General features: G+C 42.9%; 1 protein-coding gene across 12 annotated transcripts in view; it reads right to left on the bottom strand.

Annotated features, from left to right (window-relative positions):
- Nucleotides 1-3067, bottom strand: part of tns1a (tensin 1a) — a 95324-nt gene extending 92257 nt beyond the window's left edge. For 9 of the 12 annotated variants that reach the window (XM_037762180.1, XM_037762185.1, XM_037762187.1 and 6 more), the window contains exon 1: nt 2204-3067. In XM_037762180.1, the coding sequence (XP_037618108.1) occupies nt 2204-2299 (96 nt within the window). In that variant the 5' untranslated portion in view covers nt 2300-3067. The remainder of the gene's footprint in view (nt 1-2203) is intronic. The other 3 variants (XM_037762184.1, XM_037762189.1, XM_037762182.1) reach the window with 1 other exon arrangement.
- Nucleotides 3068-24712: the final 21645 nt, after the last annotated feature.

Raw genomic sequence — 24712 nt, 5'->3', positions numbered from 1 at the left:
TTATTGGTGTAAAAACGATACCAGGTAATACCTGTCTGTCTGCTGAATCATAAAACCCCCATTTTCTTAAAACAAGTGGAAAAATCTGCCAGCGTCGCAAGAATATATCAACGTTTCCCCAATAGAAACCAACTTTTGTTTCTCTGTATCCTGAAATAAGAAAGATTAAGGAAGACTGGAATGAAGACTTGATTTTGGAAAATACTTTTAAAAAGTTCAAGTTCTAAAAAAAGAAGAATCTCTGTAGTCAAATAGAGACAACAATTTGTTCTTTATAGTACTTAAATAGTAGTTTTATAATGGGGGTAAGTGAATGAGCCTTCCAAGGTATAAGGAAAAAGGGTACAGTACCTTATATCCATACCTTCACAAGGCTACATCCCTGGTGACAAGTCCCATTTTACAGTGTAAGTACAAGAGTACCTCTCTCTATAACGATAAGGCGGGGGTCAATTCGAAAAATCTTCATTTACCACATGGATTTGATATTTGTTTTTATATAACAGAGTGTTTCTAAGAGTGAGAACATTTCAAACAAAATGTTCTATATTGAAGAAAACAAACTGCCAATGCTGAGAGGACAGGCTGTGACTGAATGAACATAATGGGTTGGGGATTCATTGCATAGGGTCGAGGAGATATATAATGAGTGTGTGTGTGTGTGTGTGAAGGCACTAACAAGCTCCACACACATTTACACACACATACGAGAGAGTGCGACAAGGGGAGTGTGGTGGGATTGAGCGCGGGTGTAGAGATAAGGAGCTGCGGCAATGGGGCGGGGGGGCGGTAAGGGGGTGCGGGGGGGGGGTTTGCTGCTGGTGTTGGTACTGGTGGGAGGGTGTTGGGGCTTGAAGAGATGGGCGGCTGCAGCAGCACTGCACGCTATACGGCGTCGCCACAAGCAAAATCACCACCACCACCACCACCACCACCAGACCTTTAGAACGCCACCGCTGCCAAGACGCTTCTCAGAGGGAGAGTTGCAGCAATGCAACACTCAAGTTTCAAACATTTTTGACCGATATTTACGTTCAGGATCGGACGACGAGGATAAAAATGAAAGTCCCAAAAAGGTGTCTTTACTTTGCGATAACATTCCCACAAGGGAAACCGATTATTTTTAAAAAACTGCTGAGGGTGCAGTACATTAAGCTGATTTGGTCAGTGTTGCCTGCCTTAGGGCAAGTGCTATATAAAAAAAAAAAAAAAAGCTCTCTTTGCTCTAGAGAAGCTCATGGCGTTTAAAAAAGGAAAATCACCTCCAAAAATGATCCCAACCCCATCCCCATTCATCAGAGGATCACCTCCGGCACTGTTCCTGGCGTCCTCGCCGTGCGTGTAAGTGCATGTGTCAGAGGAAATAGTGCCATTTAGTTGTTACACATGATTGATTATGTGCTAGAGAAGAGCACAAAAAAAGCAAAGATTGTGCTTCCAGGTTTTTGCTAATAACACTGGCTCCGGGGGGGGGGGAAACAGACAAAGAAACAGAGTGTGCGTTCAGCTGATAGCATTCAATGAACTCCGGTTGGCCTTACGCATGTGCCATGCGACCATCGGATATATGGCGCAGGGAAATGAAAGACAAAAAAACGCACAAATACAGAGTGACGTGCAATGGCAAGGAGATGAATGGGGGGGGAATCGAGAGCTCTTTCATGGGGAATACGCAAACCCCCCCAATAATGGTGCATTACAATCCTGCAGTTCCGAAAAGCAAGGTGACCCTATGTACCAGGAGCAACTACCGTTTGTTCCAGGTGGTTGCTGCAAGTGCCTGGCATATCCAAAAAATCCACCCATCTTTATCTGGAGCAGCTGCCTGGAGACCACTTGGAGATGTAACACTGACCTTGAATCAGCACTTAAGAGAGGCACACCAAACCAGTCTTCCAGAGCCCCAATGGTCCATGACCAGTCGCCCAAGCTCCTTTTCACAGCTACGTCATTTGGTGGTTTAGGCAAAAACCGGCTGCGTGGAATGGATGAGTGGTATGATTGAGGCCCATCTCGATGTATATTTCATGCAGGATGAGAATTCCAGATGTGTTTTTTTTTTTGGTGGAAAGAAAAGTCTTCTGGCTGCGGGGTCGAAGTGAGACATGAAAGACGACATGTGCAGAACTCGTCATCTGAGTCCACTGGATCCCAGCAAACCCCTTCCACCTACCCCCCCCCCCCCCTTCCGCGAAGTCCTTACCTTGTCTCGCTTGGCCCCCCGCAGAGGAAAGAAGCAGGCGAAGAGGAACTTGCCCCAGCTGATGACGGCAGCCAGGCACCAGTTGAGGCGAGCCATGCCTGCGTCTGTCCCGTCTCGTCTGCCAGCCTCTTATCTCCCCCCCCCCGTCGGCGCCCGGGATAGGATCCTGCAACCCCCCGTGAAAAAGAACGACGGAAAAAAAAAGACCCCGCGGAGAACGGGAGAACCTCTTGTCCTACTCCGTGGAGCAGAAATAAAGACGACGACTGGGGGATTTTATTTTCCTTTCTGGTTTTTTTTTTTTGGCAATTTTTGGCTACCTGTCTGGGTATGTGTCTGCAATTCCAATTTGATGGGGGAACAAGGGGGTGAAGCTACTGGCGTCCCACAAATGGACTAGACCTTTGGACAGTCTAGGGGGACCCAAAGCATCAAGAGCCTAAAACTGTCCTCCTGTCTCTCCATCCATCTGTCTTTCCTTCCTCTCCTCCGTCTTCTTCTGTCTCCACAGCCCCGGTGTAGATGAGTCAGTCCTCAAAGTGTGATGAGCACCGTCGGCTGCATAATGCGAAGAGCCCGTCGCTGATCGACGACACTGTTACACACACGCACGCTGGCATGCCCACACTCCCCGTCTCTCACACACACACATGTACGCACGCCTGCAAAAAAAAAAAAACACAACAAAAAAAGGAAAAGAAAAACGCTGTCCTGGCACATACATCCACAGGCTGAAGAGCCCCCCTCTCTCGTCACACGGCTCCCCTCCAGGCTCAGGATCCCCGGTGCTTCGCGCTCACACACTCCGCTTTACACACACTCGTCTCTCTCTCTCTCTCGCTGTGCTGCTCTCTCACACATACACACATGCACTGATGCTGCAGCACTTACTCAGCCAGCGCGGGAGGAGGGGAGCAAAAAAAGAGTGAGGAGAGGAGAGAGTGGAGGGGGTGGGGGGGTAGAAAAGGAGAAATGACTGGGAACATAACGGTCGGAGAAAAAAAGATGGAAAAACAGAAGGGGTTTCTGCTGAGAACGACACATTGAGTGTATTCATTGAGTGTTTTTGTATTTCGGAGTGTCGCCGAAAGAGAAGACGAAAGGCGACGTGCGTGCGAACGAAAGTGCGCATCAAGTAGTGATCGCTGGGAGAGGTGGAGGAGCAACAGAACGGAGTGAACGGAGGGGTGGACGGATGATCAAGAGAGGGGAAGAATGACAAAAAGGGAAGCGAGTCGCAGGAGGAGAATGTGAGAATATTGAGTACTGGCGAACACACACACACACACACACACACACGAGCAGCATGCGCAACACACAAACGGACGCGCGGCAGCCGTCACGGTGCAAGGCGGATACAAGGCAGGCACGGGGTGAGATGATTGTAGTGTGTGTGGAGAATTGGGTCGAAGGGAGAGAAGGAGGGAGGAGAGAAAGAAAGGATGGAGGATGACAGAAGAGGAGAGGAGCGGGGTGTTGAATCATTGTGTCTTGGGTGATTATTTCCCTCACACACACACACACACACACACACACACGACTGCAGGTGGTGCACAGGCTCGTTCACTGTGCTGCAGTCTCTCTACGCTTCAGTGGGAGCACATTTTCACTGCAGAACGCTTTTCTCTGCTATACCCCCCCCCCCACACACACACACACACACACACACACACAACCCCAACCCCTCCCACCCAGCACAGCACCACCACCACCACCACCACCACCACCGCCGCCACACCAACGCAATCACAACACATCAAAGCAATGAGCGAGGGAGATAAAGTGTAGAGAGGATGCTGTTCTGTCAACCAGAGCTAGCTTAGCCCGAGGGGGGGGGGCGGTGGATGGAGGGGGGGAACATAACACAAATTGTTTGGCCATATGGAGAAAAAAAAAAATACAAATCTTTGCATTGACAGAGAACTGCTCCCATCAGAGCTACTCTTCATATTATCAAATCTGCATTCAGTGCACATGTCGGGGTATAAACACAGTACATCATCGATGTGTTCCTGCATGAGATGGGATCTTGCGTCAATGGCTCTCTTAGTAAAATGCATTTGCAGAATAAGTGCGTGTGATGTAATTTATAAGCCAATGTTGTGCATTGCTTATGATCAACGACTACTGAATGAATGGATGAAAATCCAATGAAATTTAACGTTTAAAAAAAAAGTACTGAGATGCCTCTGAGTAAAAGAAGCGCAAAATAATCAATTTAAAAATAAAATAGGTATATAATAATGCATTACTTTCAGTATGTGATGATGAGGAAATGCAGCCTTCAATCTTTGATTTTAGTCAGGATTTAAGACTATATACTACTTCCACCCAAAGAAGATTCTGGACCTGGTAAATATTACAATTATAGAGGTATAAAATATAAAAGAAGAGGGCTTTGGTCACGTGATAAGCAGAGTATCGAAGGCCCATGGAGTCATCACGTACCACAACCATTCAACAATTAAAAAGATCTCTGCTGGTGCACCCCAAAAGGAAGGACCCCTCTGTGAAGAACAACTGGATACACCCCAAAAAGCAGGATCCCACTGGAAAGAACGACCGGGTACACCCTAAAAGGCAGGATCCCACTGAAAAGAACAACTGGATACACTCTAAAAGGTAGGAGCCCACTGGAAAGAACGACTGGGTACACCCTAAAAGGCAGGATCTTACTGGAAAGAACAACTGAATACACCCTAAAATGCAGAATCCCACTGGAAAGAACGACTGGGTACACCCTAAAAGGCAGGATCCCACTGGAAAGAACAACTGAATACACCCTAAAATGCAGAATCCCACTGGAAAGAACGACTGGGTACACCCTAAAAGGTAGGATTCCACTAGAAAGAACGACTGGGTACACCCCAAAAGGCAGGATCCCACTGGAAAGAACAACTGGATACACCCTAAAAGGCAGGATCCCACTGGAAAGAACGACTGGGTACACTCTAAAAGGCAGGATCCCACTGGAAAGAACGACTGGGTACACCCTAAAAGGCAGGATCCCACTGGAAAGAACAACTGGGTACACCCTAAAAGGCAGGATTCCACTGGAAAGAACGACTGGGTACACCCTAAAAGGCAGGATCCCACTGGAAAGAACAACTGGATACACCCTAAAAGGCAGGATCCCACTGGAAAGAACGACTGGGTACACCCTAAAAGGCAGGATCCCACTGGGAATAACAACTGGATACACCTCAAAAGCCAGAATCCCACCAGAAAGACCGACCGGGGCTGATATCACGACATCACTTGCAACAACTGTGATGAACCAACTGTGACGGGTCAAACGGCAAGGACCCTGGGGAAAAGACCGCTGGAGCACCGGATGCAGCCATCAGCTGACTGGTCACATCATGTCCGGAGAAAGATCAAGGAAGACACTGACATTCGACACCAGAGAACATCACCGAACAGACACAGGGGGGGAAAAAAAACGTATGACCACCTGTTATCACTTGACCAAAGTCCTGTAATGATGTCTAATGGTGACACCGGAGCAAGTTCCCGTCAAGGAAGAGGGCCGTGGGATATGGTCTAAGGGCAAGTCAATTTTATCTATATAGCCCAGTATCTAAAATCACGAATTTGCCTCAAGGGGCTTCACAATCTGTACAGCATACAACACCCTCTGTCCTTAGACCCTCGATTCGGATAAGGAAAAACCTCAGGAAGAGCAACAAGAGGAGGGATTCCTTTATCAAACATATTTAGAGTTATAGCAATTCCTACATTTACCAGAATGCCTTTCAATATCTTCAAAAATGGATTTGAACGTGTTGCTTCCGATCAAAAGTGAAAATATATGCATACAGGAAGCCAATCCTTTATGCAAAGCACAACACGTCTCATGGCTACATTGCATTCTGGTCGACTGATGGAGGAAAAAACAGAAATATCTGCCTTTAACTATAACGGTCGATGTATGATGTCAGTATGATGTTGATGCAAAATGGCAGCTCTACAGAAAGAATATCTCGCCGTCTGATGGACCGACACCAAAAACCTGACACATATCATTGATGTTATAGGAAGAAAAGAAAAAAATGCATGTAACCTATGTAACACACATCTATACATGGCTTACTTGTCTGCAGGGAGAAGAAAAATGTGCCACCAAAAAAAGCAAATTGGCCCAGAAATGCAAAGCAGGACAGTGTATTTTCTTCCTTTATGTCAACATTATTGATGGTGTCCTGTGGACCTGCTCCTTTTACACTGAACTGATTCCTTGCTTTACTTTGCAATGCACATTTAGATATGAAACATTTATACAAAAGTTTGTAGTAAATTAAACAAATGTCATCAGTAATATTTCTCTTTTAAAGAGGACATTTTCCGCAGCGCAGATGAATGAGGAGTATGTGTTTGTACCGCACAGTTTCCTACAGCAGTGTGTGCTGTACATCTCAGTGTGAGACTGGGCTCGTGTCCCACTCTCTTGGCAATGCGCTGACCTTTCTCATTAGGCATAAGCAACTTGCATAATCACTGCTGACTTCTATTGACTGGCCTGTCACGCTGCCTATCCGTTTGACTGGAAACCCCGTGAAAAAGTGCAGGCTGCCAAAAAAACTTCTCCCTCAATGACTTTCCCCCTGTCATGTGCAAGCGGGATCAGAATCTATCATTTTTCACCGTGTGCACAAAAACAGTTCGCTATTTATCCTGTGTTGCACCAGCCTTTTCTAGCAACATTGTCTATCAATATTTATAAAAAACGTTGGCTATTTTCCCTGCTGTCCAAATATATGCACTGTTTAAAATATTCACATTCAGAGATTAAATCCTGTCCCTTAATGTTGTTTAATGTTGAATTTAATGAGAAGTCTAAAGCCTCTCACCTGCAACACTCGCATCTTGCACAGGTTCCGTGAATTTTTCATCACACGCAAACAAAATATTTGAGTCAATCTAATTTGAGTTAATGCTTTTCAAAACAAAGATAGCTATGAATGTTTTATACGTGCTATTAAACCTCTTGTTGATTCAACAAATTAGGTCCCAGTTTGATGAGAATACACACAAATGCTGAGGGGTTTCTGTTCGACCTGACTGTCTGATACAATATGTTCACATTTTTAGTGTTTGTTGTGCCTTTTATGTGTAACTGGAGATGGGTTCTGTAAAGTAATTTCCATTCTGGGAGTGATAAACGGCAACTACTATAGCACTTTTACCACGTCAGCATGGCTGAGAGGGAAAAAGGGAATTAACCAATGCTGTCCCCAACTGCATTTAAAGGAATGGTTTGTCATTTTGGGGAAAAAACGCTTATTCGCCTTCTTGCCGAGAGTGAGATGAAAAGATACTCGTGTTCCATACCATTGGCTGTTGGCTAACTTAGCTTAGCATAAAGACTGGAAAACAGGGGGAAACAGCTAGCTTGGCTCTGTCTTAACAAAAAGAGACATCGTTCCTTTTGTGAAGGAAGCGCCATCTCATGGTGACACCCTGCAATTGCATGAATGGGCGTGTTTACAGTGGAATCTAGACACTCCCAGGAGGCTGAGCAGCTGGAAGTTGGCTGGAAACTAGCTGGCAACCGGCTGGCAGGCGGCTGGGAGGGGAAATTCTATTTTGCTTAATCTGTACATAATCAGATACCCAGCACCTCTAAATCTCACTGATTGGCACGTTGTTTGTGAAAAAAAAACGTCAATTTGTACTTTTATGGGGGTTTATGTGCCAAATTATTTCCTGGCCAGTTGGCAGGCAACCGGCAGAGACTCCAGGAAATTACTGGCCTTGGCCGAGAAACAGTCTGGTCCATTACTCCGCAAATTGACGTTTTTACGTTTTACTTATCTGACTCTCGGCAAGAAAGGGAAATTTCCAAAATGTCAAACTTTTCCTTTAAAGGAACAATATGTAGCACTGACAGCTAAGCGTTTAAAATGGGTAACAACAGTCCAATATTTGTTTCAAACGTTAATGTTATCTCTGTTGATCCAGCTCTTTTTCGCTTGCTTCCATGTCTGCAGAACGCTTTGCGTGCCAATTTGTTTCTAATGTGGCGACGGGGTGTCGAAATGGGCAGTGGACGGGATCACACCGGCCAAAACAAAAACAGACGTTCCGGACCGGAATGGAAATTTCAAAGGAGGAAATACTGTTATTGTCAGAGAAGCCAGTATTTCAATTCAGCATTTTTCCTTAATCTCTGATGACATATCGTGGTCATTTTATGATTTATTACAGTAAATACATGACATATTGATCCTTTAAGATGTCCTTGAGCAAGGAATCACTGCAGGAGATGATGTTGCTAGAAAAGCAGCATACAGTCTCAGCAGAACAGATGTAGGTTTTCATTGCATTCCATGCATGTAGCTTGACAAAAAAGTTTATCCCATCCGTAATCAAAATTAGGGGTGTAAGAAAATATTGAAAAAAATTGAATATCGCGATATTATGTTTTGTGATACTGTATCGATTTTCAATTAATAATTCTGCAAAGATTAACTCAGTCAATACTTTATTTCATTGGCAGAGAGATGCACCCTCTCAAAGTACTTTTTCGGTTTTATGCAGATGATGGTGTGTTCTTTATACTATGACAGTTTTCCAAAAATTTGATTATAAAAAATCTTAATATATCGCCTTGCATACAGTATCGCAATATATCGCAATATACTGAATCATAACCCCTGTAACATGATACGTATCGTATCGCCAGATTCTTGTCAACACACAGCCCTAATTAAATTCATTAGTAAAAAGCAGCTCACCGCCACAGTTTGCAGGCTCGCGGTGATGTCATACGTCTGGTCACGGTTGCGGGTGATTGACAGCTGGACAGCCTGCTATACGAGCTGCAAGAGAAACAGAAGGAGGCGCGGCAGAGTTTAGTTTTTTCTGCACCGGCATCCCATTCACATTCAGAGCACAGAGTGTGCACTGTACTGAGCAGACAGCAGATTAGGTCCCATCACACACCTCATCATTCACTAACACACAGACTCATCTGCCTTCCACTTCTCTCCCACTCGCCCCTTATATTCCCTTCTTTTTCACTTTCTCCTCTCCATCCTTTGTTTTATTTCTCTACTTTTTTTTACCCTTTATCTCGTTGTATTAGTAACACCCTCACTCTTTACAGCAAAATGACTTCCTCAAAACCAATCCAGATAAGATTTAAACAACTTATTCGAGACACATGCCAATAAATAAGACTAAATGACAGAATATTCTGTAAATCTCAAACACACATGGAACATCAGCACACAGAGTACAACCTCCCATGCCCTTGCACTACTGCAAGCATGCCAGTCCTGACTCCCGGGTGCAGGGTGCCATACATAATACATAATAATACATAATAATGACGACACCTCGTTGTTACAGAAATGTCCCTCTTCATCACATCTAATCCAAGAAAAAAGGCGCTGCAGAGACAGAGGTGACCCTCGTGGCCTGTGATCAATGATTCAGTCTATTAAGTGAAGGTGCTTTGATCAGTAATTCTCAATGACGCTGGATCGTTGTACTTCAGTGATCTCCAAATGATTCAAGTGTTTTAAACCGACTGTCTGAAAGCTGCATTTATAAGTATTTCTTCAAATTAAATGGTGCTCGGGAAGTAACAAAAGGTGAGGTGTCTTTTGTTTGGACGCTCATATGGAGTCCATGTCTGCTTGGGAAAACCTCCAGGTGACAGGTTCATCTTTAGCGGGAGCAAATTATGTGCAGGGACAGGGAAGCACTTGGATGCGCTTAGACTGGAGGTCTATGAGCGGTGACACTTCCGGGGCCTGCTGCCAAGGGAAACTCAGTTATCCAGCGATGTCTGCTCACCTCCCCCCCCCCACAATACACACACACACACACACATACAGAGTGACTTCCAACCTTTCCTCCGACCCCAAGGGAGAAGGATAGACAGCAGGGAAGGGGTGATGATGAAGCTATTGACGGAGAAGTGGATCTACACTCTCTCAGGACGTCAGCGACAACATGAGGAATTTGCTTTTCTTTGCAAAAATTTCAAAACGATTTATACAATTAGAATGTTTTTGTAGTTTTGAGAGAGTAATTGCTGAGATTTGTTTGCTATTTATGGTCTCCTTTTGTAAAAATAACTCAACACTGTAATGCACAATCATGATAATTGTCATTATCAAGAATTCCATGTGGTCTTTTTGTCAGTTTTACTGTCTCACAGTCGGGATAAGGACAGACGATCTGGGGTTCAGCCGCAGCAGGCAGAAGGTAATCAGTGATGTAAATGCCCCTGATAAGCTGCAATCAGGTATCAGCCAGACGACAGCAGCGTAACGCGACTCAACAGCACCGTTATCGTCGCAATCAGCTGCAGTCCGAGGGCCAAATTAGAATCGACCCCTGACTCTCCCCCTCCGTTCCTTTAAATCATCCGCGCTGTGCGGCTTTAACCTTCTCGAGCCACGAGCAAAGGAGAGGTTTAATTCTTGTTTTTGCTTTTTTAGTGAGTCAAAAATGGGACACATATTTTGTCCAGCTTGGACCATTTTTGAAACCGCCTCCACCACCGCTTCAAATCATGCTGCGTGTGAAGGAAATGACCACTCTTGTAATTGGTTATCAACAAAAGGAGGGAGCGGGTCGCCTCACAAAGCAGGCAATAAAAATGAATGCAATAAAGCAAACAATGCAAAACAAATCTATCAATGTCGTTTTCAATGTCGTCGCGTCATTGGAATGATTCCGATGCACGAAATTAAAAAAAAAAAAATCCAGCACAGCATTTATAAAAATCTATTTCATTGCCCTCCTTCTGGGCATCACAGGAACACAGCAGCAGGATCGTGGCTATTTTCATTTGGAACGAGCTCGGATAGAGCCTGAGGGAAGCTATCCCCCCCCCGCCCCACCCCCTTATGTCCGAACATCCAGCTCATAGCTCACGTCCCGCTGCTGACTTGGCTGTTTTCCAGAAGGGTTTGTGGCGTGCTTTTAGCCCCGCTAATGTAGCTACCTATGTAGGTTAAAGACCCCCCCGTGGTAAACCAACACACCAGTGCCAGGGGGAGACATCTCAAGGTGAACGCGGCGTTCGGATCATACACTCTCGGTAACGATAAATAGGACAACAATGTCAGGGAGACATATTTCAGCTGCGATTGATTTATTCTGAGTGGCACAGGACAAAGAAGACAAATAGTCTTCGGTAAAAGCATGTTGGGGTTTCGCCAAAGAGATCATTTATTTCTATGTAGTCAAAAAGCTTAAATTAGCATCTCGCACATGTAAGAAAGCGGGTTTTACCTCTGAAAGACAGGACCTTCTCAGTCCTGTGTGCTGTGCTTAGGAATTTGCAGACCCCATAATTCCCTAAATGAGCCAAGAAATCGATAGGAAGACTACGGCCCCTTACTCAGTCTAATTATACACATTTATCACCAATCACAGCCTTGAATTTGAATCGCAAGTCTACTGTAAGTGACAGTCCAACTGCAATCCAGTTCATCCGTAAAGCAAGACTCAGCAATGTGATGAGAGAAAACAACCACGGATCCAAAAAGGGAGAGAACGTCGAGCGGAGGCCGAATGTCTTCCGGATAATCACACAACATTTCAGATTGGGTGAGACCAGGCAGAAGCAGAGGAGCGCATTCCTTCACACACTTAAAGCCGTTCACAAGGAAGACGCTTTAATCCCAGCAATTACTGTGCAGCGGGAAGATGCCGAGATCTGCCCGGACCAATCTGGAGTCGACTTATTGGGCTTTAGAGACGAAATGTGATCCTCGACAATGGAGTTCTCGCTAGTCGCTACGAACTGAACCTTAACAAGTGCGGAGCTTTTTTGTTTCAATTTATCCAACGCTGAAGTCTGATAATGAATGCAACTGACACGTACGAGGATTCAAGCTTGTGTACTACACATTGAGCCTCGTGCAGGAAGCAATAAAAGAACTAATTTCCTTTTATTTCTGTTCGTATCGTTCGGTTCATCATTCCCGGTAAGAGCGGGTTAAGAACGTTTGGTGCATCTGGAGTTGAATTAAGAGAAAATGAAGAGAACGATGCTGCATGAGGCCCAATGATGATTTGAAAGCCAAGGTGCTGCTTCATGTCCTCTGTCTGGACACACCTACAGACCTAGAATCTGGTTCGACAGCAAACTGTGGCCTTGAATGAGAAAGAGCAATATATAGACATGAGGGAAAGAGGACATACTGGATATGGCCAATACTAAACTGTCACAATGAGTGACGTTATATTTACATAGTGACACTGAAGTCGGCTTCTTAAGCAAATAAGAACATTCGGGAAATGGACAGGAAAAAAACGAGCAAAAGGCAAAAACACTTCCCATTTGTCAGGCATTGGAGGCAGTTCCCTTCCTTCTAAATCTCCTTATCTCAGCCTCAGAGAGGCAGCGAGAAGATGGGGGAGAGGGACAAATGGGAAAGGACAGACGGAGCGAAGCAGACATAGAAACAGAGACAGCAACACATAGAGAGAGAGAGAGAGAGAGAGAAAGAGAGAGAGAGGAGGGAGCGGGTCAAATTAACAGCAGAGACTGAAGGTGAATGAAGTGAGACGATTACAAGGAAAAGGGGATGCCGAAATGGTCACGGTGAAGGAGAGAAGATGTTAAAGGTCCATGTTGTTACCTTGTTACTGTCCCTGGGTACTGTTCCACGATGCCAAAACTGCTGTATGGCACAAAGGAGGTCTGCATACTGTTAGGATCCAAATACATTTCTCTTTGTCTTTTCAGGCAATGTTTTGTAAAGATCTTCCAAGGGCAAAGGTGAAAGAGAAAACAGGCATTCCTGGTAGAGGCTAATCAACTGAAATCATTATCACCTGCTGGTCAGCAAGCAGCAGCTGGAAACACCACAAGGTGTCGATCACAGTACTCCAAAAAAGTCCATTAGTCAACTGAGAAAAAAATAAAATAAAAAATAAAAAATATATAATATAAAAAATATAAAATATATCCATCCATCCATTATCTGTAACCGCTTATTCTATTCGTAATATAAAAAATATATATATAATATTACGACGGAGTATTAGGGCCACATTGAGGGAAAAAAAAAATCGGAGATTTCGAGAATAAAGTCATAATATTACACAGAAAAGTTGTAATTTAATGAGAATAAAGTCATACTATTTCAAGAAAAAAAATAATATTACGAGAAAAAAAAGTAATTTCCTCCTCCACAAAAGAGGCAATTTCTATATACTCCGTTATATAATATATAGAGAAAAATATTTATATATAGAGAAATGTAAGGTCATAATCCGCGCCATTATTAGATGGGTATAGCAACTGGCATAGTATAAAGAGTGAGAAAGTTCGCTTTTGGAGGTTGGATTGGTCAAACAAACACAGGACTTTCACCCAGGAGACTGTTGTGCTCTGCGTGAAACCAAGTCAACCAAGTTTTACCTTTCCGTACTTTACTAACGCCAGTTACATAACAAGCGTAGTTATTTTACATAACAATTGCACTTATTTGAACCCAAACCACGATCTTTTCCAAAGCCTAACCAAGTACTTTTGTTGCGTAAGTGAACCTACATTGGAAGTTTATTTTGTATGCATGTAACGAGCAGAAACTGACATGGCCTGCCTGTCCAAAACTGACGCTAGAGGGGACATGATTTTATGCATTTGACCGACCAAGGTTATGATTTATTTTCTGGTCATGACGGTCTCTGTATCACTGCGTTTTGGCATTTACAAAATTAGACTGCTGGACCAAAGGAGTGCCAGCTCACTACTACAAAACAAGGTGACATGTACTGCATCATTTGTGGGTGACAACATGTTTATTATTCATTGGTTCTGTTTTTTACGACGGCCAATCAACCTTCCCGTAAGCCTGAAACTGAGTATATGCATTTGTGCGGCTACAAGGGTAAACGTCTTTGTGTCAGCATCAACTGGAAGTTTGAATTGCAGTTCACAACAATTCACACAAATTATGTGAGGACAATTTTCAGTTTTGAAAGTCAAAATATAATGTCGGTTTTGAGTTACTGTCTTAACAGCACTGGGTGTACATTAAGCACACAACTATGCGGGCCAGATAAGAAGAGAAAATGCCAAGTTCTTTGGCAAACCTGACCTCTTTTGTTGGCCAGATATTAGCAGGGACATTTGGAGGGAAACAGCGAGAGACGCAGAGACCTCTACTCTCCTTCAGAGCCAAAGCCATGAGAGGCAGTGAGCAATGTGTCTCTCCTGAGGGAATTATGGGAAATGAACCGTTCTAAAGGCCTAGTATATCCAACGGGACGCAACTTCAGGCATCGCTGCCAAAGTGTCACAACACTGGCAGGCCACAAAACACTGACGCACACAAACAGAGACTGTACAGAAAACATACAAAGAGCATTCGGGCTGCAGCCTTTTTGGCTTGAAACATCAAAATTGCACAAAATATATCAAATATAAATGACTCAATTTGTAGGATTTACACTTTAGTGGCCAGAATTGATGGTGGTAGGCTGCAAAAAAAAAAGACTTAACCGCTCAATAAGATAGACACATGCATGCACAGGAAACACATGGCTGTAAACATCATGTATCGAAGCCAGCTGACACTCAGCTGACCAGACCGATGATGTTTTCCGGTGACGGCTGCTCTCCCTGCCTTTGCCTGGCGCCGGTGCACTGTTGCCATGGGAGATGTTTATGTAAGCCGTGCCTAATCCTGTTAACTGTTACTGCGGCTGCTGAGCAGCATAACTGTTCGGCAACGCTGCACTGCAAAAAATGTCTATCTTTAAGTCCTTTCATTGAGTGCTGAGTTTTATTTTTTTTTTCTTGAAACAAGTGGAAATGGGAGGAGATCATTTTAGGCTTTGATTGGGGGAGAAGAGGACAAGCAAAAGGGAGAAAGTGATTGGGTGCATACACATTTATATTTTGGAATTGACATAATTTGTGGTGCTAAAGCTATACTAGATAAATATATATATATGTATTGCTATTATCAAGTCATTATACAATATAATGCGCTTCAAAACTCATCTACAGCAAAGACTTTTGTGAACATGATGTTAGTTGCACGGAGATTCAGATTTTGGTCAAGATTCATTTGGAGAAAAAAAATGACGCTGCAGTGTAAACCAGCGTTCCAGCACTCAAGATCGGTCTTGACCGGTCTCAAAACCATTTTTTTAAGGTCTCCGATTCGACCGCAAGGAGTCTTTATTCGTTTTTTGTGGCTGTTTTCATTGGAATCTGGATCAATGTGAGGAGTGCCTCCGGTTTGACTGTTCCACATTATATCGTAAGTGTGTCATGCAGTGTGGGACTCGCACTGGTCTGGTCTTGGTGTTGGTATTGGTCTTGACTCGGTCTCACCCTGTCTTGGTCTCAAAGTCTTGGTCTTGTCTCGGTCTCGATACATTCTGGTCAAAGAGTATAGAAGCAAAGAGATGAAACTCCGGTGCTTTTTTTGACAACAGCCGCTGTCGCCATTTTGGACTGAAAATGATTATTATATTTATAATATTTTATCGTTAAACAGAAGCCATTGCGGTAGAAAATTATAATAGAATTATTTTGTTTTACTTTTGTACGGCACTCTTTAGGCGGATGTTTTACTGGCGTCCGGTAGTCGCTTTCAGTCCAAAATGGCAGAAGCGTTGCTCTGCTGCTGGTCGCTGATGGACTTTTGAATGGAACAAACAATAGACTTTCACTTCTTGGCAATATACGTTCTTTGATCTGGTCTTGGTCATGACTTGGTCTCGGTTTAGGTGGTCTTGACAACAAAACTGGTGTGAACTTCAGCTCTTATCTGGATGCTGATACTGTTTTTTTTCTGTTTTCTTGGAAACATCCACCATTGTTCCATTAGATTTTTGAAAAGACAGATATTCCAGACATTTCTAAAACTATTGACCTACAGTTTTGACGATTCGAGATCATCTTGATGTCAGGAACAGGAGAGACAATGAGAAGAGTGAAGGCAGAAGTGATGCGAAGCTGAGCAGGACACTCTGTGATGGAGCATCTCATTTCCTGCCGTAGAGCCGTCACTAAAATGGATTTTTTTTCAGGCCAATCTAAAGCATCATGGACCATAAACCCCAGCCTTATCTTCAACCTTCACCGCTGTCATGAAAATACAACCATTAAATATATTTTTATGTGATTACCCTTCAATAATAGGAGCATTATTTAGGTATTCCACCATCTTCTGTAGGAAAGGAACGGCAAGGGAGAAGTCTAAGCCTAATTATCCCGATTAAAAAGCAGAGAGTATGAACGAGTCATACAAAAGAGGATTATGCAGACATGAAAGAAGAGAGAGTGGGAGAGGAACAGAGCAACAGAGAAATGGGAGAGCTCATGCAAAAGCAGACGTGGATGATGAGAAGTCACATACATGCAGTCTACACGCCTCACAAAGGCGATTGAACAGGGAACCTATGCATCGCCGCTCTCCTCCCCCCATTCTCTCCGCTCTCTTTTGCTCCATTAGCTTTATTAGAGTCTCTTGGCTGAGGAATCAGGCTATTGTACAGTTACTTGATCATGAAGGTCAACAAAAGATCCATTGTGGCTTTGATACTGTCCTGCAGTGAGTATTAGGGTTTTCCCAAAGCCATTGGTGGCCCCTACCGGGGGGACCGCAGATGAGGATGAGCTTTTAGCCATATCTAGTGCAGCAAAATAAAAATAAACCGCAAAAAGAATCCATAGTAATCCATTCAGGCTGAGGTAGATTTTTAGCCACTCCAGCGGTATGGCTTTAGGGATGACAGTTGGTCGTTCCACCGCTTTGGTCCAGACTGAAATACTGGATGGATTGCCATGATAGAGGATGAAGCCTACTGACTTTGGCGAACCCTTGACTTTTCATCTAACACCACCAGCACCAAACGAATGACATTCCAATTAACTTCAGCTGTATGTAGTGCTAATTATCAAATGTTTGCATGCTAACATGCTTAACCAACTTGGTATCACGTCAAAGCATGTAATAGACCCACCTGTCCACCAGAGGATAGAGTGTCAGTGTCGCGTTTTGCCTCTCTGAGGTGTGAATATACATGTATAAAGGTGCAGTACCAGCAGGGGGCAACAAAAATACTCACTTAGGTTTAGGAAACAAAAACACTTAGTTAGGTTTAGGAAAAACGTCACGGTTGGCCCTAAAATAAGTACATAAACCAAGTACAAAACGTATGGAAACAACATAACATGAGTACGGAAAACACACTAAAAACATGGTCACTAACGTAACTTACAAATCAAAACACCGGCCTCCTGGTTGAAGGTCCTGTGTTTGTTGGACCCGTCTACCTCCCCTCTTACCCGCTATAAGCAGTCTTTCTCACTTTTTATTCTACGTCACTAGCCCTGAGCGTAGCATATTTATACGGATGCGTTTACATTGCAGTCAGTTCAGACTACCTGGCGTATAAATGACACGCCTAAAACAAGAACGGCGTTCTTATTACACGCTTTTGCCTTGCGCATTATTGTGTCATTCACACATCTTTTCACACGGCCGGGCTGGCTAGACTTAAGTGGTGAACATGTTAAACATTGTACAGTATAACAGTCATGTTGGTTGGCTGACGGCGGCCATGATTTTGGGAACAAACTAAAGCAAATATTTCTCACCATTTTTCATTTTTACTTTTTCAATTATAGAATTGTAACTCAATGGAGTCTTTTATTAGACCTTTCCTACCTAATAAACACACACATTTTTAAACTCCTTTCTGACGCTTAAAGGTACAGTGTGTACGATTTGGTGGCATCTAGTGCTGTGGTTGCAGATTTTAACCAACTGAATAACCCCCTCCACTCACTCCTCCCTTTTCAAGACTGAGGTAACATGAGCTGCCAAGTGCAAAACCGTAGTAACACCGTTCGCCTCGCTCAGAGGCCATCCTTACCATAAGGACCCGCTCCGTATGTAGATATGAAGGGCTCATTCTAAGCTAACGAAAACACGATTCTTAGTTTCAGGTGATTATACACCAATGAAAACATATTATAGTCCATTTCTGCTAATAGATCCCCCGAAATGTTACACACTGACATCACAAGGGGTTTATTTCAGACTTAAGTTCCTTCACACCTACAATGCAACCATTTTCACAGCCTGAATAGCTCATGAGGAATAAACTGATCTTGATAAGCAAATTCTGAGGACTGCCCCTTTAACCTCTATCAAACACACAAACATCCCTCTCCTCCCATTTCTGCTCTGTGCCAGCACTGCACAGCGGCCGGGCCTGTAGCCTATTAAACACAGTTTTGTTCTACTAAGCGCGTCATCATCACTCTGATGCATCTGCTGATCACACCGCGCAGAGGAACATTAAAACACAGGCTCCGCCGGTCACCGGGGGAACACAAGGGCCTCGGCCTCATCACAAACCTGCTGAACCTCCTCCCTTCGTAACTCTCAGTTCACACCTCCGGTCCAGCTGGACTTTATGTCATACTGGACAGGGCCATTGCTTAATTTCATACTCAAAGAACAAAATTTCTCTAAAGGCTATGTCACACTTCTTGTGACTTCAAAAACACAACATCATCAGCGTACAGTATGCTGCTATTACACGTGCTACGGGCCGGATAACACTGCATATGACTGCATATTGAACGCTATGCGCCATAAAAAGCAAAACTCAGGACAAATCACATCTGAATGCCTTCAGCTTGCAGGAAAAAAATGGTTCAGCACAGCCAACATTTTCTCATCTGCTGTGCAAATGAAAACATGTAAGCAGTTTTGTGTTTTTGATGAGAGCTATTGTGAAAAGGGCCATTGACTCTTACCAGCCAGCGCAGCACTACAGCTCAGTCATGTATGACATTTTCAATCGTAGAGGTCCATGTAACATCACACGCACTGTGATTCACCCTGAGTCCTGTACCTACTAGTTTAATGGGGAAGCTTGCAGTGAGGTTTAGGAAGTGAAACCATTCTGCTTTCTCAACTTCCCTCCTACTCCCATTAAAGGTCAAAGTGTACTTGACCCTCTTTGCACCAAGTTGGCTGCTGGCATCTACCTAATGTCTGGTTTAACACTGACAGACTGGCTGTCCTGGTATTATTTTTCCCGATGCCAGGAGCCAGGGGCGCCAAACAAGGTTTAAATCTTACACCAAGCTCATTAGAGAGACGAAACAGCAGCAGTCAACCACCATTTTTTGTGCCAGCTCAGCAGTAGCAACAGTGGGGCGGCGAAGTTGAGATGGAAGCCGTGCCATGAAACGGTAGGAGCTTGGATCAGAGACCCAGGCATGGAAGTGAAGAATACACATCTTTATTTTTACTTTTTAAAATTAGCTATCAAGTTGATAACACGAAATGCACCAGCATGACTTTTTGGTGTGCTACACCTTTTCAGTACATTTTAAATTTGACCATTTCCGTGCAAAAACAAAGGTCAAAAAAGCATCTGAAAGCATCCAAAAGACCAGTGAAAAACCAAACCGACCCGAACGGGACGTAAGGATTGTCAGACAGAATCGATTCAAATAGAAAGAGAGCACCAACACTGGCAGCAGTAGGGCTGGGTATCGTTTAAACAATGACGATGCCAGGACCAATACAAGTACCCTTAAAGTGAAACCGATACCAATGGAGTACTTCATTCGATACCCATCATGTGGCGACCGCATTGTTACGGAAGCATAGCACCCACCCTCCAGTTCTCCCCCATGTTACAACTGTTAGCTCTGTTGCCGGTATTAGCACTTTTTACTAGCTGTTAGCACCGCTAGCTGCTAGCCGCCGGCTCAGACATCTCTGTGAGTCGTGTCTAGAAGGGAGCCCACAAATTGTGAAATCTGATCGCGAGACTCGCTGACCAGCAACCTATCCCAACCTTAACTATTCAAGGTCAATGCTTTACCTTAACCATTAGAGGTCAATGCCTAACCATAACCATTTGAGATCAATGCCTAACCTTAACCATTCAAGGTCAATGCCTAACCATAACCATTCAAGATCAATGTCCAACCTTAACTATTCAAGATCAATGCCTTATCTTAACTATTTGAGGTCAATGCCTAACCTTAACTATTAGAGATCAATGCCTAACCTTAACCTTAACCATTTGAGATCAATGCCTAACCATAACCATTCAAGATCAATGTCCAACCTTAACTATTCAAGATCAATGCCTTATCTTAACTATTCGAGTGGGCCAATAATTAAATTGAAGAACACCTGCAGTATACCATACAAATAGTCTTTTTTTTCTAGATCTGGACACAAAACTGATCAATCGCAGGTAATATTTGACTGGAGAAGTTGTGATACTACTTGGTACTGAGTTATTTTGGTCGGTACCTTAAAAGGTTTCGAGTACCCTTACCCAGCCCTCGGCAGCAGCGTAATGCTTTTTCTAGTGATGAACGTGATGGTTTTGCAGTATCGTCCAAGACTGATGTTCTCGTCTGGCAATAGATTTGCTAAAACAACATGTGGATCAACTTCCTCCAAACTGGTGAATTATATGATGAGCCAATAACTAATGACGATCTTGATATTTGTGGTTGCACTGGACTGATCAAAAGTGAATCTCACAAAGCACTTGTGAGTCTATTTCAAGGCCATCTCGTCCAACTCTTCTCTGTCGGTGATAGAGTTTGTTGGGCAAATTTTCATCTGATACAATTTTCTCAAGCGGGGAAAATACCTAAAAACATTTTACACTCCAACCACATGCGGCTGTTGTGTAAACGCCATTAAACAAAGCTGTCGGTGGACGGCCGTGACACGCCAAGTGAGAATCTTGGAGGATTCTTTTCGGGGACTAGCTGTTGGATCAGAGCAGCATGGAAGCCAAACGTGTTACATCCTGCAAGGCTAATTCAATTACAAGTGCCATTTATTTTCCCATTCATCTTCCACACAGGGAAACCACTTTCCTGTTGGGAGAAGCTTTTGTGGTGAATCCACTGGGGACACTTCTGCGGCGCAGAGTGCACTGCTTTAAAAGGGAGGGAAAGCAGGTGATTTGATTAGATTTGATTGGATCATGACTGATTTCAGGATGACTACAGCTACTGATGTATTCCTCTGAACCCCACTTTGTCAGCCATTTGGGTCAAAGCTGTTAAAGAAGTGATTTCCTTTCATTGTTTTTGAGCAGCATTGAAAGATTTTATTAAAAGACAAATCTAAACTCTAATCAGTTTGACTCTATAGTAACCGAGTGTGAATCTTGTCCCGATGTGAGAGTCTTGAGATATTTATAGCAGTATGTTTTGTAATGTAATCTGTATATGTGCTTTCCTATGCATTATTGAGGGGAAATAAATATTTATGATACAGTCGTGGTGGCACAGTTTTGCCTTTTTCTTCTTGAAGAAATCATGCACATTCAGTGTGACCCACATACTGCGAAAAACTGTCTAAAATGCGCCTCTCACCTTCTATCACTCTTCATGCATGGACGGACACAAATATGCACACGCCAAAATACGCACAGCACACACATTCTGTGCCGATCAGCAGCGGCGCTTCTGTGTTTTTCAGGCCTACTGGAGGGTTTGACATTGTATAGTTGAGGAGTGTGTGATATGAGGAGTGACCTGAGTGTGTGGAGGGTAAACGGAGTGACTCCCCGGGGGGGCAGCTTGTTCTCTCCAGCCCTCTTTTAGAGTTCAGACAAGTCCCATGATGCTCGGAGATTAATGAAGCTGCACTGACACTGTGATCCCTACAGGATACACACACAGTCACAGGCGTGCATGCACACACACACTATTCATTTCACCTTATGACAGTTATCATGTACCTGCACTGATACGAGCTTTACACGATTCAGGTGGGGTGGTACACACATTGCAGAGACATTACATTTTCTCAAACCTGCACTCAAGTACGTTAAGTAAGTTCTCATAGATTTCAATATCTCATTCCTCCCATCAGAGATTTTTGCTTAATTTAAAGGTCCCATATTGTAAAAAGTGAAATTTTCATGTCTTTAATATTATAAAGCAGGTTTAAGTGCGACATAAATACTGTTAAACTATCAAAACGCTCAATATACGGAGAACTACACACACAAGTATTCAGAAATTGTGCGTTTGAAACAAGCCGTCAGGATTTCTGCCGATTTGTGATGTCACAAATATACAATATTTAGACCCATTACACGGTTTTAAACATAAACATTCTAAATGTGTCCCAGTTTATTTCCTGTTGCAGTCTATGTAAATAACATCAGCTGACAGGATGTAAACATGGACCCAAACTGTTGCCTAGCAACGCAATTCTGTTGCAATTCCGTTGAAATGCACTAAAACGGAGCGTTTCAGACAGAGCATGAATACAGGCATATTCAGGCAGACAGAATGAGGAAAATAAAGTTTTTTTTTTAACATTACAGCATGTAAACATGTTCTAGTAGAAACACAAAATACAAATATGAACCTGAAAATGAGCACGATATGAGACCTTTAAAAAAGGTAATATCTGACTTTTTAATGTCCTGCCATTTCAGCATTATGTCGTAAATCATTTTCAGCGATTCGTCAACCTCAGGATTTGAGTCTTCATCTTAAATAGCTCGGATGAAACAGGCCCGGTTGTGTCTATCTCCATTCATTCAGTCTGGCAATGATACAAGCAAGCTGCACCAGAGCTCGGGAGAGTGGAGTGGATGTCGCATTAACACATGGACTAATCTCACACCTGCAGTGGGGGCCAGCTGTCTTACATACTGCAGCACTGCCTCTATGTGGTCACAAATGGGTACCGCAATTCTGCAACGAGCAACCCTTTAGCTTGGGGTCAGCTGTAAAAGGAAAACTGAGGAAAAATATCCATGAAAGACTTGAAACTTGACTTGGACTTAACTTAAACTTTCTGTTCTCTGATAAGTACATAAAAAGTAAACTGAAAGTATACTCTCTTATTTTAAGTTCAAAAGAAGTATACTAATAGCACACTCGAATAAACCTCATTTCGGTAAGGGGATGCATAGTACTTTAATGTATTTGAGGTTAGGAAAAGAGTAAACATGATATTTTAAATTATTTTGCCAGAAATCTTCTGCTATGATGGGTACGTTTGGTGTGGTTTACAACCGGTGGGATTGCGGTAACACTTATGTAAGTTTAACTCTACTTTTAAAAAAAAAATTAAAGAAAAAAGACTTTCTAGGAGGTAAGGTATAAAAATATATCTTTGCAGTTAAAAGGTGTATCCCTCATGTAAGAAATTGTAACTCATGTGTAAGATAAATCTTGTATGTATTACTGTTTTTCACTGAAAAGGCTTTTCAAATTCAAGGTTAGCTGTTGCCAAGTACAAAGAGAAAAAAGCTGACGTTGTCTCTCCAATACCAGTCAAGTCAAACATGCTAAGAGTCTCGAGTCAGGTGTCTGATAATCACCACTTGCTTCATCAAAGCTCAGCGTGTTACCATGCTAATAACTGCGGGTGTCTTCTGTAAATGGTATGATATATAGAAGCCATTATCCAGTGACTTTTCTGCAAATAATAGAGGGGTAAGTAGGCAGTCTAAAAGTGACATATATAGTAAATACAAAGAGAAAGAGTTATGTGGGGCAATCAAGGGTATAACTGGTTAAAAGTCACCTAAAAATGATTTTTATACCGTTATCACCATCATCTTAATTATTTGGTGTTGAGGGGCTCTAGAAAAAAGTTTTTTGTTTGTAAACAGAAAAAATAAGAGAAGACAAAAACACCTATTCTTGTAAAGCATAATTGAGATCACATTGAAGGACAACATAAAATACATTTTCTTCAAAGCACTATGCAGTGGTTGGTTGGTTGGTCTGGTAGCATGGCAACCAGTTGCTCTCTGTCCAAACCAATGATATCACCGTGATAGCTTCCTCCTGAGGGAACATACTGCATATATCACCTAATTAACAACCTGTGGCGACATGGTAATTTGAATTTAATTTAAGTGACATCGATGCTGCTATTAAATTAGACCACTTAACATGTTAAAGCCAAAGTAAATGTACAATAAAGTAAGCCATCAGCATTTCTAATGAGAAATGTGCTCAAACTGAATTATAGTTACATGCGCCGCTGTTTCCAAGAGGTAGAAAAAAAATCTACACCATTTTCCAGAAAAGGCAAACTTGCATGGCGAATCCCTGGTGAGTTTAGTTTATAATGTAATTAGCAAAATATGCGGCCATTTTTCATTCATTGATGGCATTTCTGATCCGAAGTGTAGCCTCTCTTACTATTAGTCACAACAGCCTGGAAAATCTCAACTTACTCTCACTGAAAACCCCTCAAAAAACATTCATTTGGAGTGCCACAAGGCTCAATTCTTGGGCCAATACTTTTCACTTATGTTATCTTCCGTGGACTCTTTTGTTATTCATTAACCTTTAGAGAGGAAATGGAGATTGGCTTACTCCAAAAACAATATGCCTTATCAGTTGAAATAGAGATTGGTGGTAAATTTTATATAGTTATAAACAGAGTTCATGTCTTGGTAAGCCATTTGCAAGGCCACGTGGCTTTAGAGATGTACGAGATGTACCCTTACCGTTTCTTGAATTACTATCTTTTCCGA

Source organism: Sebastes umbrosus, chromosome 24, assembly GCF_015220745.1.
Source record: "Sebastes umbrosus isolate fSebUmb1 chromosome 24, fSebUmb1.pri, whole genome shotgun sequence".
NCBI lineage: Eukaryota > Metazoa > Chordata > Actinopteri > Perciformes > Sebastidae > Sebastes > Sebastes umbrosus.
This window is presented reverse-complemented; position numbering and strand designations above follow the sequence as displayed.